This window comes from Pleurodeles waltl, chromosome 7, assembly GCF_031143425.1.
Source record: "Pleurodeles waltl isolate 20211129_DDA chromosome 7, aPleWal1.hap1.20221129, whole genome shotgun sequence".
Lineage (NCBI taxonomy): Eukaryota > Metazoa > Chordata > Amphibia > Caudata > Salamandridae > Pleurodeles > Pleurodeles waltl.
This window is the reverse complement of record NC_090446.1, coordinates 1,126,027,710-1,126,054,514: the sequence shown is the minus strand read 5'-3', so window position 1 is coordinate 1,126,054,514 and position 26,805 is coordinate 1,126,027,710. Positions and strand designations below refer to the sequence as shown.

The window sequence follows — 26,805 nt, the reverse complement described above, 5'->3', positions numbered from 1 at the left end:
CCTCATCCCACATCCTGTCATCTCTCTGCCTCGCCCCATCCTGCGTTACTTGTTCCCAGATGGGGGACTACTGTTCTTCAGGCAGTAGTTTGTTGCTATCAATCACCCCCTGTAGTAGTAAGCTCGATCTCTTCGCCACAGCTAACAATGTGCATTGTCAACACATATGCGTGTTGTAGTTCCCAAGATGGCTTTCCTTCGAAGACGCATTCCACCTAGTGTGGAGAACAGGACTCCTGTACGCCCCCCTGGCCAGAGTTCTGAAGAAGATGGAGAATGACTCGGTCCAAGTCCTCCTATTGGCCCCAGATTGGATCAGGCGTGTGGGGTAATTGAGTATGAGCCTCTGCCACTTCAGGAGGACCTTCTGTCATAGCAGCAGGAAACCCGGCCCAGCACAATTTACACCTCCATGCATGGAGATTAAACAATGGCAGTTGAGTGCATTCAATCTACCTCCTGAAGTGGATGCCATCCTGGCAGCCAGACGTCCTACAATTCTGTTTGCACTAAATGCTGGGACCTATTTGTGGTTTGGTGTAGCAAGGACTTGCTGCAAACTAAATTGCTTGAAGTGTTACTTTTGTTCTGTCTTTGGCACAACAAGGCAGTACCGTGGGTACAGTTGAAGGTTGTCGTCATTTTCCACCTTTTTGAGTTTACTGACTCAACTGCCTTTATTCAGATCACCTTTTGTGATGTGTTTCCACACATTTTTTGTCCACGTTTTGTCCTAAACCTTTTGTGATGCCACATTCAGACCTCAGTTTGGTCCTCACTTTTCTTATGTTTACTCCTTTTGAGCCATGGCACAGTCCTTAGCCTCTCGTGTAAGTGAGCTTTAAGCTTTTCAGTCCAGCCGCCCTACACCACCTACTTTCTGGACAAACTGGTGCTGAAGACTAGAACAGACGTTTACCCAAAAGTTATGACTTCCTTTGAAGTAGGGCAATACATCACTGTTCCGAAGTTCTTCACCTCTTGAAAGAGGAGGAAAGAGTCTATCATTTGGACACCAGGAGAGGACTCCGCTTGTACATTCTTCATACCAAAGACAATCAGATCGACAATCAGCTCTTTATGAGACTCTCCATGGCAAAGACAGGCCAAAAGGTGCAGAAACTGATGATGTCCAGGTAGATAGTCCTTTGCATTAAGATCTGCTTGGCGATGGCAAAGAAGCAGCCTCCATTCCACCAGGGCCAAGACTGCTACCACCACATTGGCATGTGGAGAGCATATCCTGGATGTTTGTCAGGCTACTATGTAGGCATCAGTGCACATGTTCACAGAGCAATGCTGCCTTGACAGCTAGGGCATTTTGGCTGTTCACTCTCGCAGGAATTTTTGTTCTGAACCGTTCTACAGACCCAACACTTGGGAGGTACTTCATTACTCTCCATGCTAAAGGAGAGGAAGCTGCCATCAGAAAAACAAATTACTTACATTTGGTAATAATCTTTCTGGTGAATATTCTATATAACCACAGATTCCTCACCACTCTCTGGTCTCCCTGTTCTGTGGAATGGACCCTTTTCCATGTTAAAAGGTTCCAAATAGAGATCTGCACACTGACATGAACAATTTGTTTTTGACTATGCTGAACAATCTTCTGGATCCAGTTAGTCAATTGGAGGGATTCTAAAAGTGAGGAAACTGCAGTTTGATAGAGTAGCCACCAGGAAGAGCATTACCGTAGATAAGTAACTTTTTCTTTACTTACCAAGCAACTGGTGCTATCTTAGTTCTTAATTTCTTCAGTAGTGTTCCAGCGCTTCCACCCCAAGCCTTAATCTCCATTTTGGCATTAAAATAGTACTGAGAAGGATAAGAATGCAGGAACTAGCTGGGAGAAAGGAAAGCAGAGCTTGGGAGTGGGTGGAGCAACTCAGTGCCTCAGATTTCTGCAGTGTAAGCTGGGAGGATCGTAACATGCTGGTAATGTTCTATGGAAGGATTCCTAAGTAAATGTCGGAAGAACTATGAACACAGGAGCTACTATGTTGAGTAACATTCTCCTCTCTCTGTGCTGCTTTGCAATATGTCTGGACTGGAACAGTTACGGTAAGGAGAGCCTGAGGGCGCATGGGGAGCACAGTCTGTTGGTTGAGCATGGCCTCTATGAGTCCATTTGAGATTCCTGAGTTTTTTCTTCAGATTTATGTTCAGTTTACCCATTATTCTGTGTATAACGGAGAAGCAATTAGGATCTCTATCTCATCTCTACAAAATTGAACTGAGGTACTCATCCAGTAGAATCCAGCTTTACACGTGCAGCACAGCCATTCTTTGCTTTTAGAATTACTGCAGAAAAATATAAATTTGTTTCAGCGATCAATTTGACAAAGCAGAATATTTATAACTGGGAGAGAATAGATTAAGCACTACGGTTACAGGTAAGAATTGTTTCAAAGGTATATTTAATAAAATGTGACGTGGATCTGACTAACTCATTCATACTCCATAGTCCATGAAGGTGAAGCTTCAGCCGCCATCAGGAACACAATTGTGTGCTTTCAGTCCCATCCAGCCTCCTGCAGCCATCACCCAAGTCATGCTGCTGGCAAACCCACTGAAGGTGAGTACCTTTATTGGCACATAATTTCTGACAGGACCTTTATGTTTATCATTTTGTGCCCAGTCTGTGTTGTCATCTTTGTTCTGCAGCAAGTGCAAAATCTGTGATGTCTTATTTTGTACTTCAAACTGTAATGCCCTCTGCATTCAGTAGCTGATGAAGATTGTGATGTCCTCTGTTATGCAGCTGGTACACACCCTTGGGATGCTATATTTGTGTTGTGTAGATAGTACCCAGTCTTCAATTCTCTATCTGTTCTGCAGGTAGCTTCTAGCTTACAATGTCCTTAAGACGTATGTGACTGCCTAGTGGCACCCAGCATGCAATACCATGTGTATTCAGCATCTAGGACCCAGCCTGTGATGTGCTCTCTGTTAGGCAGCTGGTTCATTGCCTATGATGCCCTCTTCATTGAGGACAGCGAGTACCCCGGCGTCCACTGTATATTCTACAGTATTGAATCTTTCATGGATTCACATGCTTGAATTTTCTCCGTTTTCATGGTGGCAGTCTCACATTATTCAAAATAAACAGGACAATGTAAGAACATTAGCAGAATTTTAAAAAGCCATTTACGTTGTTAAATAATTCACATTGTTAAAATAGATCCAAAGTCCAGCCAATCAGAGGCTAGACCCTGGACCACTCTTCCCTTGCAGAGCCACCATACCTCTTTTTTTCTAACCAAACGTATGAGGGAGTCGCCCTGAGTTCTGCTCAGTTGTTTCAATTTCTCAACTCCTAACCTTTGCCTTCAACATTCTAATGCTACAGCTTCTGAAGTACTGTTTTTCTTACTTCAGTATTTGGGCACCATGTCAGAGGGATCCAAGAAAAGACTTTTTAGAACATGAAGATTTTGTGAAAAGCCAAGACTTTTTTCAGAGGACCCTTATGAAAATGAACTCTATGCAAACCATAAACACAAGGACTGCAAATACTGTAGAAAGTTTTCTGCTAAAACATTGAAAGACAGAGAGGCCAGGCTCCTCTTATGGCTTCAAAAGAAGAAATCCGGATAAGAATCTGGTTCTAATGAGGAAGAGGTGTCAAGTCACTCACCAGCTGGGCATAAGCATAAAAATGAGTCTACCTTATGTGATAAGGACCCCCAAGAGACCTAAGGTAACTGCTAAAACATTAGGGGAAAAATCAGTCTCTAAGGACTCCGTTTTTTCTCACAAGAAACCCTCTGCATCATTCTCGGTGCCTATCACTCCTTGCAAAAAAGCTCAGACGGCGAAAATTTCACCCGTTCACCCGAAAGCATCGTCTACGAAAACATAATCGCTGGTACTGTCTCTTTCACTTCCAGCATCAGTGTCAACGGCGACTGCAACAACGTCGACAACTGCTTCAACGACGAGGGCTGTGACGACGACCACCTCGTTGACGGCCATCCCATCGACAGACACTTTTACGTCCCCAGTGTCAATTCCAGGTTCAGTGACAATTACCATAAGATACATACCACCCAACTTGTCGTTGACGAGGCAGAAAGGAACTGTGTTTTTTGTTCCAGAACAGACATTGCCAAGCAAAGGATCCTCATTTCCTCCATCCTGCCTTCTTGCCACTGAGGAAGCAGGCGACAAGGGACTTTTCGGTGCAGCCTATGGCCTGTCACAGGTGCCAGGAGTTAGATGAGGAGGAAGGTCCTAATATAGAAACTTCCACCTACCTACAAGATTATTCGTTCACTGCTCGCCAGCAGGCTCAGTCTCACAGGTATGACACCTTCCAAAAAAGCTGTCTTTAGGAAGCTGGCTCTCTATAAGGTGCACTAAAATGAAGTACGCCGTGCAGAGAGTCGAGTGGATCCCACTGCAGAGGCAGAAATAGATAGGTCTAATGCTCTATTTGTGGTAGTGAGGGCAAGCAGTTAGACTTATCAAGAAGTCGTGTTAAGCATTTGTTATACTCACAGAGGCAAAAAATTTGACACACACTTAAAGAATAAATCTGAGACCAAATTAGGAAAATAACATTTGCTTTTATATATGCTTTGAACCAAAGAACTTAGTTATAAGCTAAGCAGTTTTTAAATAAGAGTGCGGGTTTCATTCTCTTCAATGTTAACCTATGGGAGGAAAATAGGATTGCAGTTTTGCAGGGAAGTACTCGACTTACAAATCCAGTCTCTGGGGTTTTAGGTCAACACCAGGCAGGTTCAAATCAGGACCAAGAGTGCACACGCAGTGGGACAAGGGTGGACGGGTGCAGAGGTCAAATTCGGGATCGGGTGCCCAATGTTAACCAATAGAGACTGGGGTTGACCAAAGATGCGTTGCTCTCAAGTGAGTAAAGTGGTGTCAAAGGTTGATCTCCTGGGGTTAAGCCAAGCACGGGGAGCAAAAGGCAGTGCCAATCTTACACCCTCAGTGGCACGGGGGCCACCGGGTGCAGAGTGCCAACACTGTAGGGCACCCAGTGCAAGTCAATGGAGGAGGTCAGTTTTGGAAAAAGGCTACAGGCTCGGAGGCTGAAGTTGGAAAACCGCTTACTGGGCGGTCGTGGTCAGAGGAAGTCTTGAGATTGAGGCTGCAGGCTTTGAGGCAGAGTCCGGCAGTGGCCAACCAACGGTGGACTCTGGCTTAGAATCGCTGGAGAACCTTCACAGGACCAGTAGGCCATTCTGGCTGTGGGCATTGGGTGCAGATGTGGTTCCGGGTGCAGTTTTGTGGTTCCTCATGGTAGAACTATTTTTCTTTAAAGTTGGTTTCTTCTGAACAGGTCTGCTGTCCACAAGAGATCTTGGTCTTTGTCGAAGACAGGCAGCCCTCCCAGGGCTTTGGAGGTCGTTGGACTGCAGGACGGGTCGTCTTTGGATGCAGAATCGTTGAGGGCTGAAGACAAGCCCGTAGGGCTGGGGCAGAGTCAGTTGGTGTCCGCAGTCTTCTATGCTGGTGCGACGCTGTAGTGTCCAGCTCTTCTTAGGTCGTGAGGAATCTGAGTTCTAGGGTTCAGGGATGCTACCTAAATACTCAATTTAGGGGCGTTACAGGAAGTGCTAGGAGGTAGGCAATAGGCTTACCACCTTCAGGGTGACTACACCCTTTTTATGACAACTTCTGCTGGGAAGTGGGCAGAACCCTAACCCTAGTGGCTTAATTCCTTCCAAACAAAATGGAGGAATTTAAAAAGTAGTGTCCACTTCAGCTCGTCCATCTTAGGGATGGGACTGGCATGAACTGGGCACGCCTCCTAACAACTAATTTTTCTGTCTGTGCTGCCGCCAGAAGTGGGGTCAAGACAAGGGGGTTGGTCATCTCCACCATCTGGAGAGACCTGGGTTGCATTACAAAGGCGGCAAGGCCTATGAAGCTCCCTACCCTGGAATGTCCATCCTGCCTGGGAGAGGAGGTAACACCTCTGCCCAAGGCAGGATTTTGTCTCCAGGCCTCGAGAGCACTGGAGGGTCCAGAAATGTGTCTGTGGTGGCTGAACTGGTCACGACCAGTCAGTCAACACACTAGTAGCTGGTAGGTTTTCAGGGGGCACCTCTAAGATGCCCTGTTGTGCATTTCTTAATAATTTCATCACTAGAATCACTGAGGGTTTATTATTCTGAGATGTTTAATACCAAACATCCCAGGGTTCAGAGAAGCCATAATGTAGCTGGGTAACGTGTAGTGACCAGTGCCCAGCACATACATTTAAAATGGCTTCCCTGTGCACTTACTATGTCTCAAAATCGACAGAGGCATAGTAGGGGCATATCTGCTCATGCATATATGCCCTCACTTGTAATATAATGCACCCTGCCTTAGGGCTGTAAGGCCTGCTAGAGTGGGTGACTTACATATAATTAATGTGGTGCTAGGGGACATGGGACACAGGATGTGTGCCATGTTGTGTTTTCAATTTTGGGAGCACCTTCTCACGCAGCATGCAACGGCAGTCTGCATAAGGTGTGTGCTTCAGCTATGAGGGGCCCTCTTCAGTACCCATGCAGTAGGTACTTGGGGTACCATTTACTAGGGGCTGAAGGGCCTGATCACTTGGGGATCAAGTGACCAAGTGTCTTTGTTTTAGGGAAGGGGCACTGGGGAACTGGTTAGCAGGAACCCAGTGCACTTAAGTCGAAGTTGAATATAAAAAACAGGCAAAAAGTGTCTGGGGGGGAAGGTGGTTGGCAGAGGGGTCTGCAATCAGAACCCAGCTCCCTACACTATCCTTATGATAAACCTTATGAGGTGCACCGAGGCACAGGAGAGGACACCATCTTAGTGCTTATTTCTTTAGTGACAGACTTGAGGCATATGCTTAAAGATTACTATAAGCTCTTCCCTGAAGCAAATACACAGCAGGAGCTACCAGCGTGGCACCCATATCCAGCAGTCCAGTACCTGTTCCCACTCAAGAGCAGAGGGCATTAACACAACAACCTCCGATCACCATCAGAGATGATTATATAGATAGTGATGCTGAGGCTCAACCTGAAAAAGGGGACACATTCAGGACTCAGCTACTCTAAATCAAGAATGGGATGATTACATTGTCCCTTCGTCACCATCACCATCACCTCCACCAGAAAGCTTTCCTCCTGTAGACTTTGGAGGCTTTCACAAATTACTGGAACGAGCTTTGGAAAGACTTGATCAACCTCTCCTGGCAAAGCAGGCAGAACATTTTCTGTATGACTTCAGGGACTCAAAAAACCTATTCACTGTATTCCTATTATCAGCTATGTTTAGGAAGAGGGGCTTAATCTTATGAAGACCCCAACATCCGTCGCTGCAGTTATTCCCGGGCTGGATAAAAAAAATATAAAGCTCCGGATGATGCACCAGTCTGTTTAATAGGTCATCTTCTACTAGCTTCTGTAGTCGTGCAAGATGCCGAGCGAAGATCCAGGAATCCTTTCACCCCTTGTTCAACACCACCAGATAAGGAGGACAGGAGACTTGACAACATTGGTTAACGTTTGCAGCAGTGGAAGCTACTTCCATCCGGGCATAAAATGCGCTGGCCATTCTTGGTTGCCACAACTGTCAAATATCATCTGATTTATCTCATCTACTGGAGTTTCTACCAGATGACAAGAAAAAGGAAGCAAGGGATATCTTGCAGGGAGGGGCTAGAGTGTAGTCTGAAATTATAGACACTGCCATGGACACCTCATCAACTGCTTTCAGGCAGATGGCAAGTGCAGTCGTATTACGCCAACAGGGTTCCCCATGGCCTGCAGCATGTATTGTGCCACCCATGGGGGCCCGTGCAAAATGTGTCTGCAGGCCTGCTATTGCAGCCTGCGTGAAAAGATGCATGCACCCTTTCACTACAGGTCACTGTAAGTCACCCCTATGGCAGGCCCTCCTAGTCCAGAGGGCAGGGCCCAGGTACATGTGTGTGACTGCACCCCTGCATGACCAGAGGTGCCCCTACGAGCTCCAGCCCCATTACACTGGACTTCATGAGTGCGTGGAAGCCATTTTACCCGTGTACTGGACACAGGTCACTACTACCTGTCGTCCAGCTACATAATGGTAACTCCAAACCTGGGCATGTTTGGTATCAAACATGTCGGAATCATACCCCAGCACTGTTGTCAGTATTGGTTGCATGATTCCATGCACTCTAGGAGCTCCTTAGAGGAACCCCAGCATTGGTCCTACTAGACTTCTGAGGTTTTCCGAGCGGCCCGCGCCGCTGCCAACCCTCATACAAGTTTCTCCCTTCCTGCTGCTTGACCAGCTCTGGCAGAGGAAGGCAAAACAAAGGATTTCATGTGGGAGAGCTAGGTAACACCCTCTCCCTTGGAAATAGGTGTTAAATGGCTTGGGAGGGATAGCCTCCCCCAGCCACTGGTATGCTTGAAGGGCACATTTGGTGCCCTCCTTGCATAACCCGGTTTACACCAGTCCAGGGACCATCGGTCCCTGCTCTGGCGCAAAACTGGACAATGGAAAGGGAAGTGACCTCTCTCCTGTCCATCACCACCCCCAGGGGTGGTGCTCAGAGATCCTCCAGATGGCCACCTGATTCTGCCGTCTTGAATCCAAGGTGGGCAGAGGCCCCTGAGAGCATCTGAGTGGTCAGGTCAGGCAGCCTCCTCCTGTTCAGTGGTCACCCTGCTAGCAGACCAACCCCCCTTCCTGTGCTATTTAGGTTCTCCCTCTTGGATGGCTCTTAAGATTCGACATGCAACATTCCAGCAGGACTCCTCTGCATCATTTACTTCATCTTCTGGCCACCGGAACTGCAACTGGACCCTCCAGGAACTGACAGTCTGCAACTCCAGCAACAACTCTGCTCTGCAACATTGTTTCTCTGGCTCCCTCCAGCAACTGCAACATTCCCCTGGCTGTGCATCCTCTGAGGGTGACGAGTCTTCAGCCTGCACTTTTAGGAAGAAGGAATCTCTCTTGGAGTGAAGGAGTCACTTCTTTGAATCCGCAGGCACCAGCTGCAACGACAACCAGCTGCGTGGATCCTCTCTTCTCCGGAACTGCATGGATCCTTTATCACAGGTGCTGGTCTGGAGTAGTCCCCTTGGTCCTTTCTAGCAGCTCTCCAACCTGGGAGATCATAAGCCATCGCCTCTTCTTGCAGGACATACCCCTGTGCACAGCGACTCTTGCAGCTACCAAGGCTTGTTTGTTCCTCCTCCAAGGGATCTTCCGGCTCCGCATAGCCCCCGCCTCCAGCACTCTTCCCTGCAAAGCACAGTCTCCTGCCTACTACTCCAGCGACGTGGGGCTCCTCTTCAGGTGTGCTGAGTGGGCCTCACTGCAACTCCTGTGCCTGCTGCCTGTGGGTTGCTTGTGGAGGCTATCTCCTCTACTTGTGACTCTCCCAGCTGCTGAGGATCGCCTCGGACTCCCTCCCTTGGGTCGAGTCCCCTGGGCCGCGTTGGCCCTCTTCAGCCTTGCAAAACCATGTTCTCCGACTCTTGCATTTGCCGAAGCTTGTTAGTTGTTTTACAACACCACTGACTGACTGCATCACGACCGCTGACGTTGGACATCACTTGCATCACTTCTGGAACTCCTCTTCTGCTTCTGTGTTGCACTGCTGACTTTCTTCATCCACCGGCAACCTGGTCCTGCATCCACAGAAGGGTGGGTAGTGGCTCCTGCCACAGCCGGAGACTCCAACTCGAACTGTATTTGGTGCCCTTCTTTTGCAAGTCCTCTTCTGCCAGGATCCACCTTTGGTTTCTTCCAGTCTTGTCTGGGTCTTGCACAGTCATTTTCCAAAGTTCTCCTGTGGGTCTGGAGAAAAATCAGGTACCTACCTCTTCTTTCCTGACGCTGGGGGCACCCTGGTACTTACCTTTTGGGGTTCCTAGTTCCTCCAGCTCCCCTCTACAGATTCCACTTCCTTGGGCGGGGGACCGCCTTTAACATTCCACTAACTTAGTATGTGGTTTGGTCTCCCCGGGGCCTTCACTATTTGCTATTGTTTTTACTATTTGGTATTGGTTTCTATGCTAAACACTGACTTCTAATGTGTATATATTAGTATGTCTACTCTTCTCATTTGTGTAAGTGCTGTGTGACTGTAGTGGTATTACATAAGATTTGCATGTCTCCTAAATAAGTCTTAGGTGCTCATCCACAGCTACCCATAGAGAGCTTTGGCTTCCTAGACACTGTCTACACCTCCATAGGGGATACCTGGACTAGGTATAAGGTGACAACACCATAGGTGCTCACCACACACCAGGCCAGCTTCCTACAGGATATCAACCTCAATACACTGGAAAGCAATCTTACAGAGCCTCCACTACTTCTGCATACTCAAGACAACCAACACGAGGACGATCCCCAGCTGCAGGAAAATCCCAGGGCACCGCTAAAAGACAGTGACAATTCTCAGGCTCATGTCATCTCACCACTCCAACATCAACCCTTAAGCCACTATCTCTCCGCCTTTTACAATATATGGGAGAGCATCTCTTCAGACAAATGGATGTTGGACATTGTCCATCATAGTCACACCCTGGAATTCATTCGAAAGACTCCCAATCATCCCCCTCACAAAAGAAAGCATCAATATCTCACTCTCCTAAAGCAGGGGACAGCTCTACTTTTCTTAAAGAGAGCTCTAGAGGAAGTCCCTTTTGGCAGCAACACTGCAAGGGGTTTCTATTCGAACTTCGTAGCTATCAACAAAAGGTCTGGGAAATGGAGACAAGTCAAGGGTCTGTGACAGCTGAAAAAATATATAAAGAAACAACTATTCATGATGCGGTCTTTGCAAGAAATCCTATTGCTAGTCAACAAAGGAGATTTCATGACGCCTATCGATCTCTTAGACGCATACATTCACATTCCCATCTATGTGAAGCATCAGCGATTTCTGAGGTTCGAAGTGGCATGGTACCACTATCAATTCAAGGTTCTTCCGTTTGGCCTGAGATCAGCTCCCAGGGTCTTCACCAAGTGCATGGCAGCAGTGGCTGCCTTCCTAGGATCGGAACACCAGGTATTCCCCTACCTGGACGACTAGTTGATCAAGGGTAATACATTTCTCTCTGCGACAAACTCCATCTTTGCTTGTCAGCAGCTCTGTCGGTCTGTGGAGCTGAAATTGAACCCAGAAAAATCCTCTGTGACACCATCCTGCTCTCTGGTCTTTCTAGAAGCCATTCTGGACACCACAATCGCCAAGGCATACCGGATCGCAGAACCAGTTCAAAAGATAATGGAAATGGCCACTTTCCTTGAAAAAGAAAGACAGTTTCAGTAAGAGTGTTCAAATCAATGCTGGGAATGGTATCGTGATGCACTTCATTGCTACTAAACTGTCTTCTGCACATGAGACCATTGCAGGAACAAATGGATGCAAATTGGCTACAGGTGTGTGGTTCGTTTGACGACATAATTGACAGCACCCCTCCAATGAAGAAACCTTTGTCATAGTGGGAAAGGGATGTAAACCTTTCCTTGGGTCTCTCTTTTGAGGCAACTCAAACATGCTTCATAATGACAATGGATGGTTCCTAGAAGGTTAGGGGGCTCATCTTCAGGAGATGTAGATCAGCGGAAAATGGTTGGTTCAAGAGGCTCAAATGCACATCAGTCTCCTAGAACTCAGGGCTGTTTTTCTGGGTCTGCAAGCATTCCTGATCAGAATTCACAGCTCCTCGGTTCTGGTCAGCATAGGCAATACCACCACAATGTTCGATGCAGCCAAACAAAGGAAAACAAGATCAAAAAGCCTCTCCTCACAAGCCAAGCTTATGTGGAAGTGGTTACTGATTCACGGCATCTCCCTGCAAGTCGAACATGTACCAGGCGTCTGGGCAGACTCCCTCAGCAGAAATACAACTCAATGCCACAAATAGGAACTAAATCAGACACAGTTGTCTCACATATTCTAAAAGTGGGGTACCCCAAGTCTGGATCTTTTCACAACTCTACTCAACTAAAAAATGCAGAATGTCCACAAGCAGGTTCCTTCAGAGTGGCTCCTGGGAGAATTATCTTCAGATACGATGAACAAGAATGTTTGCCTATGAGTTTCCTCCCTTTCCTCTCATTCCCAGGTTAATATGCAAGATGAAGAAGGAGCCAGGCCATCTCATTCTCATAGCCCTGACATGGCTGAGACAGTATTGGTACACTGAACTCCTTGTCCTGTCTGTGTGTTCACACATCCGAATTTCACTAATGGAGAACCTACTTTCAATGAGCAACAGCCAGGTTTTGCACCCCCAAATACAATCTCTCAATTCATTTGGGTACTGCACGACAATGAATTTGGAACTGTGAGACTACCACCAGAATGCAAGTCGATCCTGGAACAGTGAAGGACTTTTTCCACAAATGTCTTATGTGGCGAAATGGAAGATATTCTACTCCTGATTTATTAAAAATGATACACATCAGTTTCTTTCTTCTCCAGAACACCTATTGCCATATCTTCATCACTTTAGGAAGTCAGGCTTGGTGCACTCCTCTATAAAAGTTCATTTGGCAGCGATCTCCAAGTTTCACAGAAAAACAGGTGAATTATTGCTGTGGTCAGCTTGACTTGCGGAAGAATTAATGAAGAGGTTAGTCAGAGCCTTTCAACTGGTAAGACCTCCTGCAACATCCTGGCAACTGAACACGGTTTGTTCAGCACTTGAAGGCACTGTTTGAGCCAATCCATAAAGCGGATAAGAAGTTTGTTTCATGGAAGTCAGCAGTACTATAGACCTCACGTCAGCCAGAAGAGTCAGCGAAATCCAAGCCTTTACAGTCAATGAGCCTGTAAGGTGTTGTTAAGAATAAAACCCTAAGATCATTCCTAAGGTTCCAACTTCTTTCCATTTAAATGAACCTATTGTTCTCTCTACCAATTGTAAGAACCCTTCTTTTGCTGCAGAAAGGGCTCTTCATTCTCTGGACATCAAACGTTGCTTTAAATTCCGTATTCACAGAACAAAAGTCTTCAGAAAATCAGGTCAGTTTCTCATCTCGTTTACTCCACCCAGGAAGGGTTATGCACTCTCAAGAAGCAGCATAGCCTGTTTGGTGTCAGCAGCAATTGCATTTAGCCACGCAAAAGCAGGAAGACCGATGTCCATGAAAGTCACTGCACATTCAACCAGAAAGGTGGCTACATCCACTGCCTTGTTTGCAGGAGTATCTCTTCCACACATTTGCAGGGCAGCAACATGGTCGAATCCATATACTTTCGCCAAACTCTATTGTTTGGATGCGGCTTGGAAAGCAGATTCCGCGATTGCACAGGCAGTTTTGCTTTACCTCTTTCATTAAGATACACATTGTTTTTCATTATTTCATTGCGATATATTTTTTCAAATAATGTACTGTTATTGCTCTAGCACCACTGTTTGGTTTACTTTGCTCTATTTTCCCCGGTGGTTCAGTTTTTATCTACTTAGTACCTCTTTGGAGAGTGGGCTCGCCTAATCCTCCACCATTTGTTCTAAACTTACTGCTCACTACTTTGATTCAAGCATATAAATCTATGAAAGATTCAACAGTGGAGAAAAAACAAGTTAGTTACCTGTACACTGTGGTTCTCCAATATTGATATCTTTCAGACTCACATACTTCCGCCCTCCTCCCCATTTTTTGGCTCACTTCCTCTATGATGCAGTGATATATCTTATTACACTTGTGCTGAAAATCTGAGGTGCAGTAGCTCTGCAGGGGAAGAATGTTTCAGGGTCTAGCCTCTGATTGGCTGCGGTTTGAGGCTATTATAACAAAGTGAATTGGTTAACGATGCTAATTGTTTTTTTCTGTTCTGTTAATATATGTATATTGTATAGCATATTTTGAATACCATGGGACCCCCACCATGACAGAAAAGATTCAAGCATGTGAATTTATTAAAGATATCAATACTGGAGGACCACACTGTACTTGTAAGTAACTTTTTTTTATTTTTTATTAATGAATGCTTCACTGAGCTCCGGAGGGACTGTGCCTTAAGTGGTACCATTGGTGTTGCAAGATATCATACACACACTAATAATGACATAATGCAGATACATAGTTTCTCAGACTATCATTGACTGCAGAGTGCCAGACAATGGCCCATATTTATGGACTTTTGGCGCATGGCAACACAGCAAGACCCCTTGCTGCGCTGCCCTGCGTCAAAGGGAAAGAGCAGTAATGCTCTGTTTCTATGGCATACAGCGCATTTCTGATGGATACAACTACCTGTGGATTCCTCACCTAATGAATACTCCCATGGCGCCAGCATTCGACGGAAATCTTCTTACTAGTCTCTGCACGTCGACGAGGACGTCACTCTAGCCCACGCGACGCCGTCTGACGTCATACAGGCAATAAGAGGTCCTCGACGACGTGTGGACGTCAGTTCCCTTTTTTCCGTGCATTAGAAACGGTTATCTTCGAGGGAGCAACTGTTACTTTTGCGGTTACAGTGTATATCTTGCTGCGTAGTCTTTCTCTGTGGTAATAATGTCGCAGAGAAAGTCTGGATTTAAGCCTTGTCGTGAGTGTGGAGGCAAGATGTCGGTGACGGATCCTCATTCCGATTGCCTTTGGTGTTTGAGCTCCGACCACGACGTCTCGACTTGTGATTCATGCCAGCACATGAATCCAAAGGCCCTCAAGGAACGTGAGGCGAAGCTGTTTATGGCAAAATCAAAGGAGAAACATCACAAGAAGTCTTCTTCCCCAAGACATCAGCGTCATCGAGACTCCCGGCGCCGTAGAGAATCTCGGCGTCATTCAAAGGAGACTCGTTCCAGGTCTTCGGATCGGCGCCGAAGGACATGGGAGATCAGTCCCACGGTTACGCCGCATCCTTCGACGCCGTTGCCCTCTCCGGCGTCTCCAACTTCACCTGGACAGGCGTCGGTGATTGAGGTATTGGAGCCTCAAGTGTTTTCTCCGGCGCAGACGCCGAGGCCGGCGTCGGGGTCGCCTCCGAGACAGGCACCTCAGTATCCGGCTTTTCCCACCCCTGGAGCCGATAGTTCCGCATTCTTGAATGCGATGTATGCCATCTTCCAACAGATGGCTCCAGGGGGTGCTCCGGCTGGGCCTTTGGCCTTTTCTTTGGGTGATCCTGCGCCTCTTCGGCCGGCACCCTTTATGCCCTTTCTCCCGTTTGGGAACGTGGGCTCGGCGCCAGTCTCGGCGCCGGTGGCCGCTCCGGTGGCTTCAGAAGGATTGACCCCGGGGATTTCCATCCCGTCGACGTCGGGATTTCGGCCTGTGACTCCGGTGGGTCCATCTGCTTCAGCTGCTCTTTCGTCGGCGCCGAAGTGACCTGTGGCGCCGGACGCGGCGTCGGTGGCTTCTGAAGATCGGCGCCGATCTTCGACTTCGGCGGAGGCATTGTCGACTCCGCGTATTGAGCAACGACTTCATTCAAGGAGACGTGCTCTCCGTGTATTAGAAGAGCAGGAGTACCAACGAGCCCTAGAGGAAGGAGAGCTAGAGGACTCGGGTGATGGGCTGCGTGGACTGGAGTCGGCCAGTGGGCTGGACACTTCCCCTGAGTGGGACCTTTCGTCCCCGGGGGAATATACTGAGGAGGCTGCTTCCTTTCATGCAGTGGTACGGAAGGCAGCTAGTTTTTTGGACCTGCCTTTGCCGGTGGTGGAGGCAAAACAAAACCTTTTAACAGAGGTGCTACATCCGGCCTCAGCCGCGGCGAAGCCTCTGTTGCCATTTAATGATGCTCTGCTGGATCCGGTGTTAGAGGTGTGGAAGAGGCCGGCATCTTCCCCAGCAGTTCACAGAGCCGTGGCCAGGAGGTATCGGGCGGCTCCAACTGACCCTGGTTTCCTATCTAGGCACCCTACGCCGGAGAGCTTGGTGGTGCAGGCCTCCTGTTCGTCCAAGTCAGCGCCTGGTTCTTTTCCGACGGTGCCTGGGGACAGAGATTCAAAGAAGCTAGAGGCGCAGTCGAAGAAGATTTTTTCGTCCTGCAGTCTGGCGTTAAAAGCCACCAATGCAACCTGTATCCTGGGGAGGTATATTCATGCTCTGATGGATGACATTTCCTCTTCGTTTACAGAGCTTCCCCAGGGTCTTTTGGATCTTGTCTCAAATGCCCAGGCTGCTGCGACCCAAATTATCCAGACGGGACTGGATACCACCGACTCGGTAGCCAGGGCAATGGGCACAACTGTGGTGGCAAGGAGACAGGCCTGGCTCTGTAACTCGGGCTTTTCTGCAGATGTACAGTCCACATTGTTGGATCTCCCGTTTGATGGGGACAAACTGTTTGGAGCTAAGGCTGATTCGGCCTTGGAACGCTTTAAGGAAAGCAGGGCCACGGCTAAGTCGTTAGGGCTCCAAGCTCCTTCTTCCACGGCCTCTTCCAGATTCTTCAGGAGGTTTCGTGGATTTGGGCGTGGCTCTTCCTCCTCTTCCTTTCGGGGGAGATATCAGCAACCTGCTTCTTCCCATCCCTATAGATCTTTCAGGGGGAGAGGTAGGGTCCGCACCAGAGGAGCCTCTCAGCAGCACTCTGCCTCTTCCTCATCCTCTGGCGGGGTGCAGCAGGGGAAGCAGCCTTAGGCTTCCACCATTTCCCACTCACTCCTCTCCTGTAGGGGGAAGATTACAGCATTTTCTCACCAAATGGAAGACTGTTACATCGGACACTTGGGTTCTCAGTGTTGTGGGAAAAGGCTACACCCTTCCCTTTCGGGAGTTCCCGCCCCTCATCCCGCCCTGCCCTTCTTATTGTTCAGAAGAACACCTCCTGTTGCTAGAACAGGAGGTGCAAGTCCTCCTTTCAAAGGGCGCGGTGGAGTTGGTCCCGGAGCAGGAAAGGGGTCGAGGATGTTACTCAAGGTATTTCCTGATTCCCAAGAAGGATGGTCGTTTGAGACCAATTCTGGACCTGAGGATCTTGAATTGGTTCCTCAAGCAGGAAAAGTTCAAGATGCTGACCCTAGCACAGGTGCTTTTGGTGTTGAACATGGAAGACTGGATGGTGTCTGTCGACTTGCAGGATGCTTACTTTCATATCCCGATACTCAAGTCACACAGGAAGTATCTCCGGTTTGTGGTGGGATCGCAACACTATCAGTTTGCGGTCCTTCCGTTTGGTCTTACTTCAGCACCTCGAGTCTTCACGAAGGTGATGTCGGTGGTTGCGGCAGAACTCAGAAGGAAGGGGATAGCAGTATTCCCTTACTTGGACGACTGGTTGATCAAAGCCAAGTCCCCGGAGCTTGTGTCGCATCATCTGCAGTCAACAACCCAGTTGTTGTTCGACCTGGGTTTTTCGGTGAACGAGCCCAAATCTCACCTAGAGCCCTCTCAGCGCCTCCTGTTCATAGGGGCAGTACTGGATACAACATTGGGTCGGGCCTTTCCTCCGCCTCAGCGGATTCAAGATATTCAGGATTTGGTTCCAATGTTTCAAAATGGAGCGGTAGTTCCAGTCCTCAAGGTCCTTCGTCTGCTCGGTCTTTTTGCCTCCTGCATTCTGTTGGTCACGCATGCTCGCTGGCACATGAGGGCTCTTCAGTGGTGCCTCCGAAGGCAGTGGTCTCAACACAAAGGGGATCTAGAGGGTACTGTCAAGATCTCCAGAGATGCTGCTGTGGATTTGAAGTGGTGGATTGCAAGCAACAATCTTTCACAAGGAAAGCCGTTCCAGCAGTCGCCACCAGTGGTCACAGTCATAACGGATGCTTCCACTCTAGGGTGGGGAGCTCATCTGGGGGATCTGGAGATCAAAGGTCTTTGGTCTCCAGAGGAACAGATGTTTCACATCAATCTGTTAGAGTTACGGGCTGTACGTCTGGCTCTCAAGGCCTTCCTCCCTTCCCTTCGTGGTCAGTCGGTACAGGTCCTAACGGACAATACTACCACGATGTGGTACATAAACAAGCAGGGAGGAGTGGGGTCGTACCTTCTCTGCAGAGAAGCTCTTCGACTATGGTCCTGGGCAAAGGACCATCAGATTTGCTTGATAGCAAACCATCTGGCCGGAGTTTTGAACGTGCGTGCGGACAGTCTCAGTCGCCACTTCTCGGCAGACCACGAGTGGCGTCTCCATCCAGATCAAGTCCGTTTAATCTTCCAGAGGTGGGGGTTTCCTCGGGTAGATCTGTTCGCCACTCGAGAGAACGCGCATTGTCCGTTGTTCTGCAGCCTTCAGTATCCGATGCAGGGAGCGTTGGGGGACGCGTTTCAAATAACCTGGTGCGGCCAGTTGCTTTACGCGTTTCCTCCCATACCCTTGATTCCTCGAGTATTGAGGAAGATTCGCCAGGACCGGGCTCTAGTCATCCTAATAGCTCCGGATTGGCCAAGGAGGGTATGGTATTCCGACCTTCTCCAACTCTCAATGTGCCCGCCGCTCCGTCTCCCTTTCAGGGCAGACCTCCTCTCGCAGTCGCAGGGGCAGGTTCTACACCCCAACCTCCAGAGTCTGCACCTACATGCCTGGAGATTGAACGGGGCAACCTGAGTTCCTTCTCTCTCCCGCCTGAGGTAGTGGATGTTATATTAGCGGCCAGGCGACACTCCACTAAATCTATCTACGCTAATAGATGGTCTAAATTTGTTGCGTGGTGTGGAGAGAGGCAGATTGATCCTTTGCATGCTCATCTATCGGACGTTTTGTCTTTTGCTCTGTCTCTAGCGCAGAAAGGTTGTGCAGTGGCTACCATTAAGGGTTATTTATCGGCCTTGTCAGCCTTCATATGTCTTCCAGACCAACCATCTTTATTTAAATCCCCTATTGTTATCAGATTCTTGAAAGGTCTTCTAAATAAATATCCTCCAAAGCCATTCGTTATGCCGCAATGGGATTTGTCCTTGGTCCTGACTTTCCTTATGGGGTCCCCTTTTGAACCTATGCATTCTTGCCCCTTAAGGTATTTGGTTTTAAAAACAGTCTTCCTGATAGCTATAACATCAGCAAGGAGAGTGAGTGAGTTGCAGGCCTTATCAGTAAAGCCCCCTTATACAACTTTTTATGGGGATAAGGTGGTGTTGAGGACAAAAGCTGCTTTCCTCCCGAATGTTGTTTCACCCTTCCATTTGGCTCAGGCAATTACTTTGTCCACGTTCTATCCTCAGCCTCATCCTTCCAAAGAGGAAGAAAGACTGCACCGTCTGGACCCAAAGAGAGCGTTGAGCTTCTTTATTGATAGAACAAAGGATTTCAGGCTGGAGGATCAGCTGTTTATTGGATACGTGGGCAAGAGGAGAGGAAAGGCAGTCCACAAGAGAACACTATCCAGGTGGGTTGTTCTTTGCATTAAAATATGTTACTCCTTGGCAAAGAAGGATCCTCCTGAGGGCATTAGAGCTCATTCCACCAGAGCTAAGTCGGCCACTTCGGCCTTGGCCAGAGGTGTTCCTGTGGTCGACATCTGCAAGGCCGCAACTTGGTCGTCCCTTCACACTTTTGCAAAACATTACTGTTTGGATTCTGAGGTTAGAAGGGACGGCCATTTTGCACGGTCAGTGCTGCAGGATTTCTTGGTTTGACCATTTAGGCACCCACCGCCGGGCGTGGTACTGCTTTGGGACTCTATTCATTAGGTGAGGAATCCACAGGTAGTTGTATCCATCAGAAGAACGAGTTACTTACCTTCGGTAACAACTTTTCTGGTGGATACATTAGCTACCTGTGGATTCCTCACGGTCCCACCCGCCTCCCCGTTGCCTTTCTGGTCTTACCAAGTAATCCTTGAGTACGCTCCTCTTGGTCTTTGAGGGTGCAATAGATGTGTATATAATATATTTATATATATGTATATATGTATATATCTTTGTGTATATACTTGATGTGTGTATATATTTTAAAAGAGAGAGTTATTTATATATATATATATATATATAAAAGATTTACAGTTATTCATGCAATGTTGTGTATTTTTACAATATAATGGGATGTTGCCTTGCTCTTTCATTGCATTGCCTGGTTGTTCTCATGCACGTAAAAAATGATTGGTACTGACGTCCGCACGTCGTCGAGGACCTCTTATTGCCTGTATGACGTCAGACGGCGTCGCGTGGGCTAGAGTGACGTCCTCGTCGACGTGCAGAGACTAGTAAGAAGATTTCCGTCGAATGCTGGCGCCATGGGAGTATTCATTAGGTGAGGAATCCACAGGTAGCTAATGTATCCACCAGAAAAGTCGTTACCGAAGGTAAGTAACTCGTTCTTCTGTCATTTCCCACTGCACTGGTGCTGTTTTAGAAGCCTAGTGCCAATGCAGGCACCCTTGCACCATGGAACACCTTCCTGCACAAACATAATCCTGAGAGGCCTTTAAACGTGGAGATATAAAGATATTTCTCCTCACTGTGCCTTCTCTGGGGAGGCATAAGGTTTTGGCGCATCCCTAGGTTTATAAGCTCTTGTAAAATGGGGGATGCGTCAAAATCCATGGGTGTTGCGTGGGAACACCCACTGCAGCTCCCATAGAATGCCTCCCTTGTGCAGAGTAAGGCAGTGCAGCGATGTGCGCTGCCCTGCCTTACTCCATATCTATGAGGCCATTCAAAGCCACACGTGGCCTCACAGATATGAATTTAAGGTTTGGGCTGCTATTGCATCACAAACAGTGACACGATCGAGGTGCAAGCGGCTCATAAATATGCCTGTATGTTATCAGTTTTGAGTGTGAATTAGAGTGCAGAGCCATGTGCACATGGTCAGAGAAGGCTGAAATACTATGCAAGGTGTCACTGCCCTATAGTGTGTGATTTCACTGTTTCTTCTTCCCCCCTGCAGGAGAAAGTGAGACTACGATACAAATTGACCTTCTTTCTTGGAGATCAGCCCAACACCGAGGTGGGGGAAGTGGATCAGTTTCCACCTGTAGAGACATGGGGAAAGCTCTGACCTAACACTAGTCTGAAAAGACTTTGAGACAAAAGCTCGTCCTGCAATGGGTCTATGGAGTGAAAGGAAGTCTGAGCTGTTCCCAGCAGCTCTGTGACAAACTGAGAATGGAGAGCACGCCAGGCTGTAAGCAATGGGCCTTGTGTAGCTTTGTTTACATGTCCTCACCACTTTGCTTGTAGCTGTAGCAAAGACCAGTATGCTCTGGGTGAACTTTGTATAGAGCACAATAGTGACTTTTTAAGCACTTTATCTGGGTTTCCATGTGGTCTCCAAACCCCACAAGGACACCCATTTCGGTCCACCCATTCATGCAGTCTTTCATTGTTCTCAGCAGTGTCTGGCAGTGATACAGATGTGCTTAGCCCATTTAACTTTCACTTCTTAAAAAGGAGCTTCACCTGTGCAAATGTAATGTCTTGATGGACTCCTAGACTGTAGACCATGTTATATGCTAGAAGTGGGTTACTCTGACTAAGGCGAGGTTTGCTGAATTCTTTTATAAGACCAAGTGTAACCTTTCCTATGTGGATATTCTACAGAAGTGACAGTATGAACATTGAGTGCCCATTATAATGTTGTCCCTTACTGTGGTATTAGCAGCCAGGACCAGTTTCAATGCCGGTGCAGCAGACAGACTCAGTGATGCATGTTCAGTGTGGCAGGAGTGAGCCTAGGTTTCTGAGAGCAGTCACTGAAGATCGTTTACTACTTTGGATGGTTCATCGAAGAAGAGTGGGAAAGGTGGTGTTGAATTCCAGTATGGCATTTCATAGACTAGTCGTCTTCATTGCAAAGGAGCTGAGCGTGTTTTAAGATTCAGTATTTGAGAACCAATAATCTACCTTTGAACTGCTGTACTTAACAAACATCAGTAATCCACTGATTTAAAAGCAATTACTTGTGCGCTCACACTGAGCAAAAGCCAGTAAGATATGATTGATATGTGTGAGTAATACTTTCCCTTTTAGGTGTGGTAACCGCTGCAAACATCAACCCCACAATTCTCAGTGCAGACGGAAACGACTTTGATAAGAAAAACGAGCCCATGACCTGAGCGCAATAGGATGTTGCTAAGAAATGTTTATTATTCTCTTCCATAATTTTGGAATGTCTAAACTATGAAAGCTTATTTTACAGAATATACTTCATTATAAATTCCATGCCATGATATTGATATATTGTTTTGGGGTGTCTTGCTTTTTCAGATGTGCAGTGGACACCAGGTGTATTCATGCAAAGATATGTTTTACTTCTAAATTTCCAACCGTCTTGTATGGACAGTTACGTCGCTCCACTGGTATTGACTTATGGCCTCATTATGAGTTTGACAGTCCCAAGGCGGGACTGCCAATCTCACGGGGAGTGCGCCACAGTCATGCCGGTGACTTGTCCACCCCCAAGTCCCCCCTGCCAGCCAACAAATTACAATGTTCCTGCTGGGTAGACCGGCAGGAACACTGTATGCGGTTCCCGCCGGGCTGCCTGGCGGGAACAGTGCTACGATATTGGTCTCGGGCTCCCTAAACAGCCTTTCCGCCAGCCTTTTCATGCCAGGGCCCTCTCCATGGAAAGACTGGCGGAAAGCTGAGTTAAAATCAGCCAGGCAGCGTGATGTTCAGCGCCATCCTGGCTGAGTACAAATCAGCCGCCATCACCACGTCAGGAACCATGTTCCTGGCGGGGTCGGCGGTCTTTAGGCAGGTCTGCCTCCCAGGGTTGTAATGTGGCAGTCGGACTACCTGGAGTGCAGCGGTCCAGCCGTCACCACAATTGTGGCTGTCCTCAGACCACCACACTCGTAATGAGGCCCTTTGCTTCTTACACTTACTCAGGTGGCCAAAACGTTCTGAACTTGAGTGGTTTTATAGAAGACGACTCCCGACAGTCTCTACGGGTCTCTCACAGAAATGTAACATAAATTCAGGTGAGTCACATACAGGCTCAGGCATTGCTATTGCTTCCCCTAGTGTTAGTTTGGAATGCAATGTGCCAGTTGCAGAGACTCATTATTTTAAACTCATTGGAAGGTGCAGTATGCACTTGGTCCTTACACTTGAAATTGCAAGAGTTCCTACATGCTAAAGTAAACGTCCAACAAAGTCTCCTTCGAAAATCCACAATGTCAGTATTTTCAGGGCAAGATTTTATTTATTTCTATATAAAACTAACCTGTTCACGGTCCAGTGTACCGGAGTGAATGGTGAGTGAGTGGCTCTACATTAATTGATGATATAACAGTTGACCATTTTTAGACTGTCAGTGGTTGTCTGATGCAGTTAACTGGGACAGTGAGTGTTTAATCTGTTATGCTATTTAGCAAGATTTCCGTTACCTTTCATTGAAAAATATGCACTGGTCCTAAAATTGACATGTTTTTAATTTACAAAAAGAGTGATTGGTCATTTAAGACGGTGACTAAGTTCAATCCTTACTTATTTTAAGAAACAGGCAGAACATTTGTGTTTCAGAATAAGATTGTCGTTGTGCTTCAAAAAGAGTAATATTTCAAATTAACCACTTCATCGTCTGCATATCACAATCACTTACATTTTTTGGTGCCCTAAATATTTTCACTAATTAAATGTAAGTAAACTACTAGCATTGTCTGTCCAGTTTGCATGATGCAAAGAGTGGATTGCAACACAAACTGATCATTTAAATCATCAACAGATTTCTGTACAAAGATGAACCCAATTGATTGACTGCCCAGTTTTAGTATCAGTGGCAAGTTAAAGTGTCACAGCTCTAATTAGGGCATCCACTGCAAATTCCTCTGAAGGACACTATTCTGCAAACGATATCTACGACATTTATTTCTGCAAGGCCGTCCTTAATTGTGTGGCTACCGTCACGTTTCCTGTTCTATAGTGCCAGGATGCCCGTGTTGGTGAACGAGTGCTCTAAAAATCAATAAATCAATTAGTGACATAAATGAGTGGTGTTCAGCAAGTAAAGGATGAAATACAGTTGATCCGTATCTATTGAGACACTGCAAAAACATGGATTATTACACCTGGAGATAAATACTGTGAGGAACACATCCAGGCCCCGATCCTCCATGTATCTCACCTGTAAAAAAAAATGTGTTCCTCCAATAAGTTAACAAACGTTCCTCACTTTTTAAAGTGTGCGAATCTGGGTGGCACTGGTGTCCAGCTTGTTTTAATTGACAGTGCCAACAATTAACTTCCGGCTGTGGGACGCATAATTAATAGGGTACCTAAAAAGCGTCACAAGTCATAGATTCCTTGATTGCAAACGTACGGTTTGAAATTCTTGTCCGAGGCACAGGTATTCTGTGAACCTTCTCTGTGTAGCTGTATAAGTGCAAACACACTTTACGAATGCTGGCAGTGTTTCAGTACACTCCTCCCACAGATTGGTCCAATCCGCCGCTTCGGATTATGTGCTGCAGATACTGTAATTTGTTTTTCTTCATTTAGGAGTACAAAACTCTTTGCACGTACTATTTACTGCCCACACGCTTCCCACCCCCATGTTGTAATCTGTTTCGATTGTGCTAAAGCTAACTCTTCCTCTAACAATCTTCCATTGATGAACATGCCTGTGCACTCTAGGTACTGTTGCTATGAGTTGTGCTTATTGTCGTTTTAGGGGCGAACTCTAGTGTCAGGTAGAAAATTGTTTTATGCAGTTTACTGCGATGATATTTGTTCCAAATATTCTCGAGGTTTAAATCAAGGAACATTGATGACGTTTCCTCTGTACTCCAGAGTGAACATCATAGTTACTTTGTTCTGGTATCTAATCCATCATCCGTGATTAACAGCCCAGATCATCCTTTATCTTGGCCTGTACGATATTTTATTCAGTTATGTTCAGGAGTAAGCTACATATTGTGGTTTGCTCCAACAACTAAAAAAATGTATACATTGGCTCTGCCATACTCCTGCAAATAATGTTGGCAGTCTAGCACGTAGAAATGGCTCTCGTTGCGGTGAATTGTATTACTCTTCATGGACCTACAAGAACTAGTATTAAGAGTATTTTAAGACTTGCCAAGACCAAACAAAATGCTCATTAACCCCATCGAGCTCAGCTTCTCTAGTGCATAAATTCAGATTAGTGATACCAGGAAATTAATAGCTATCAAGAATCTAGCCTCTGGTGAAGCTGTTCGTGTATTGGATCCCAGTCCCAGCAGCTCCCAGCTAGGGCTGTCGAGCTGTCAAGGATCATGGGAAGCACAGTGAAAGTAGACAGATGACCAGGCGAGAGGAGATGCTATATTCATCTTTAGTTTATGCCAATTGAAAACTGAAATAAAGGAGTTCAGAACGTCTTCCCATTGGAGCTCAACATGCACTGTATGAGCTCTGTTGAGCTGTACTCCAGCAATTCGCAAAAATGTTCTGGCTTTTTCTCACTAAACCGACCATGCTGCAGTTGGCTTGGAAAAAATGCTGGCAATCAGCATTTTAAGTTATTAAAAAGGGATTCTCTGCCACTCTCACAGCCAGAGCACTTAGTGGTCAGGGAGTTTCCTTTATTGGAATACTGTGTGCATAGACTTGACAATCCAAACGGCATATGCTCTAAACAAAAAACCCGAAAAGAATGGGAGGTGTGAAAAAGTAACCTCCATATTATGAATGCAAGGTATTACCATTGGCGTGGCATGTTTCTGCTCCCAACAGCATTGTTTTCAAGGCTGATCACACATGTTCAGCATGCAAATGTTTTTGAACTGTTAAGGTTATTCACACAGAGCAGTTCAAACAACTGCACAAATACTTTTCAGAATTTTGAAACTCTCGTGACTGAGGACGAGACGTGACTGCAGATTTTAGAGATAACCCGGTCTTGAAACGCCAGACAGATTTCAAACCAAACATGCACCTTACACCACTAGTTTTGTCCGAAAGCAGACTGCCTGGGCATACCTTTCCATTAAACTTTCACCCAGAGCATCATTTGTACAGAGTTGTGATGCTTCCTTCTCCAGCAAATAGATGCAGGCAAGGTGGGGTCTATTTCGGGTTGGGAAATTAGCAGTTAAGTTCACTTCTCAGATGAAGTGTGTGATATGGAGACCCTGAGGGGTTTTCATAGATCAGCTTGCATTGTCAGAAGCGCCTTGAGCGGCCATCACTGTGGGAGACAGGAGGAGACACTGGCTGGAGATACTGTAGCTGGGCTTTCTAGTCCTTCTTTTCTGTTCAGGGGAAACAGGACAAACCTGTTGACCTGCTGAATCCTCTTAATTGAGAAATCCGTTAGTCTGATATTTATGAATGTTACATGTACTTAGTTCTAGGTTGTTGCTTTGTGACAAGTTGCTGTAATGTAAATATGTGTCGGATATGTTTTTGCTGCACGTTAAATAAAGTGTTTTGTCTATTGCTGTTTTTGTGCCTTTTGCATTAGAAGGGTGGGGGAGCAAGTGTTAAGATGATGAAAGCGCATTTAGGCATAATGGAGAAAATCCAGCAGAGATGATCGTTCTTTTGAACGTAATCAAATTATCACTATATATAATCAAAGGATTGGTGCATTGACAGTATAGCTGCGAAGTATTCAGATTGCATGTGTGTGACATCACTACTGTTTGTGTGCTTATGAGTGATATTCTTTGCCTTTTGTATGACACTTAGAGTGAAATTTAATTATGATTAGAAACAAACAGAAAAATCCCTGTACTTAGATGCATATCAGAAAGTATCCCCATTGATGCAACATGGAGCTCTAGAATAAGTCACTTTATATTTGTGCACATTTTCTTTTTTGCACTGAGGAAGTGCTGCTTACTGGCAGCAGACTGCTATTGAATTTAAAGTTACCTGTGCCTGTAGAGAGCGGAGAATTCCATCATCAACTTTAAACAACCATTGGGAAAGCCAATAGGTCTCACATTTGCAAGGTTAAAATGGCCTTTATTGTTTTGCTTAGCAATTGATGTTGGACAATATGAGCTTCCTTATACCCATTTT

At 46.6% G+C, this 26,805-nt stretch overlaps 1 protein-coding gene across 3 annotated transcripts in view; it reads left to right on the top strand.

Annotated features, from left to right (window-relative positions):
- The window catches only part of GGA3 (golgi associated, gamma adaptin ear containing, ARF binding protein 3), a 525,496-nt gene extending 499,281 nt beyond the window's left edge, over positions 1-26,215 (top strand). For all 3 annotated transcript variants that reach the window (XM_069200128.1, XM_069200129.1, XM_069200130.1), the window contains 2 exons: positions 2,468-2,578; positions 20,741-26,215. In XM_069200128.1, the coding sequence (XP_069056229.1) occupies positions 2,468-2,578; positions 20,741-20,851 (222 nt within the window). In that variant the 3' untranslated portion in view covers positions 20,852-26,215. The remainder of the gene's footprint in view (positions 1-2,467; positions 2,579-20,740) is intronic.
- Positions 26,216-26,805: the final 590 nt, after the last annotated feature.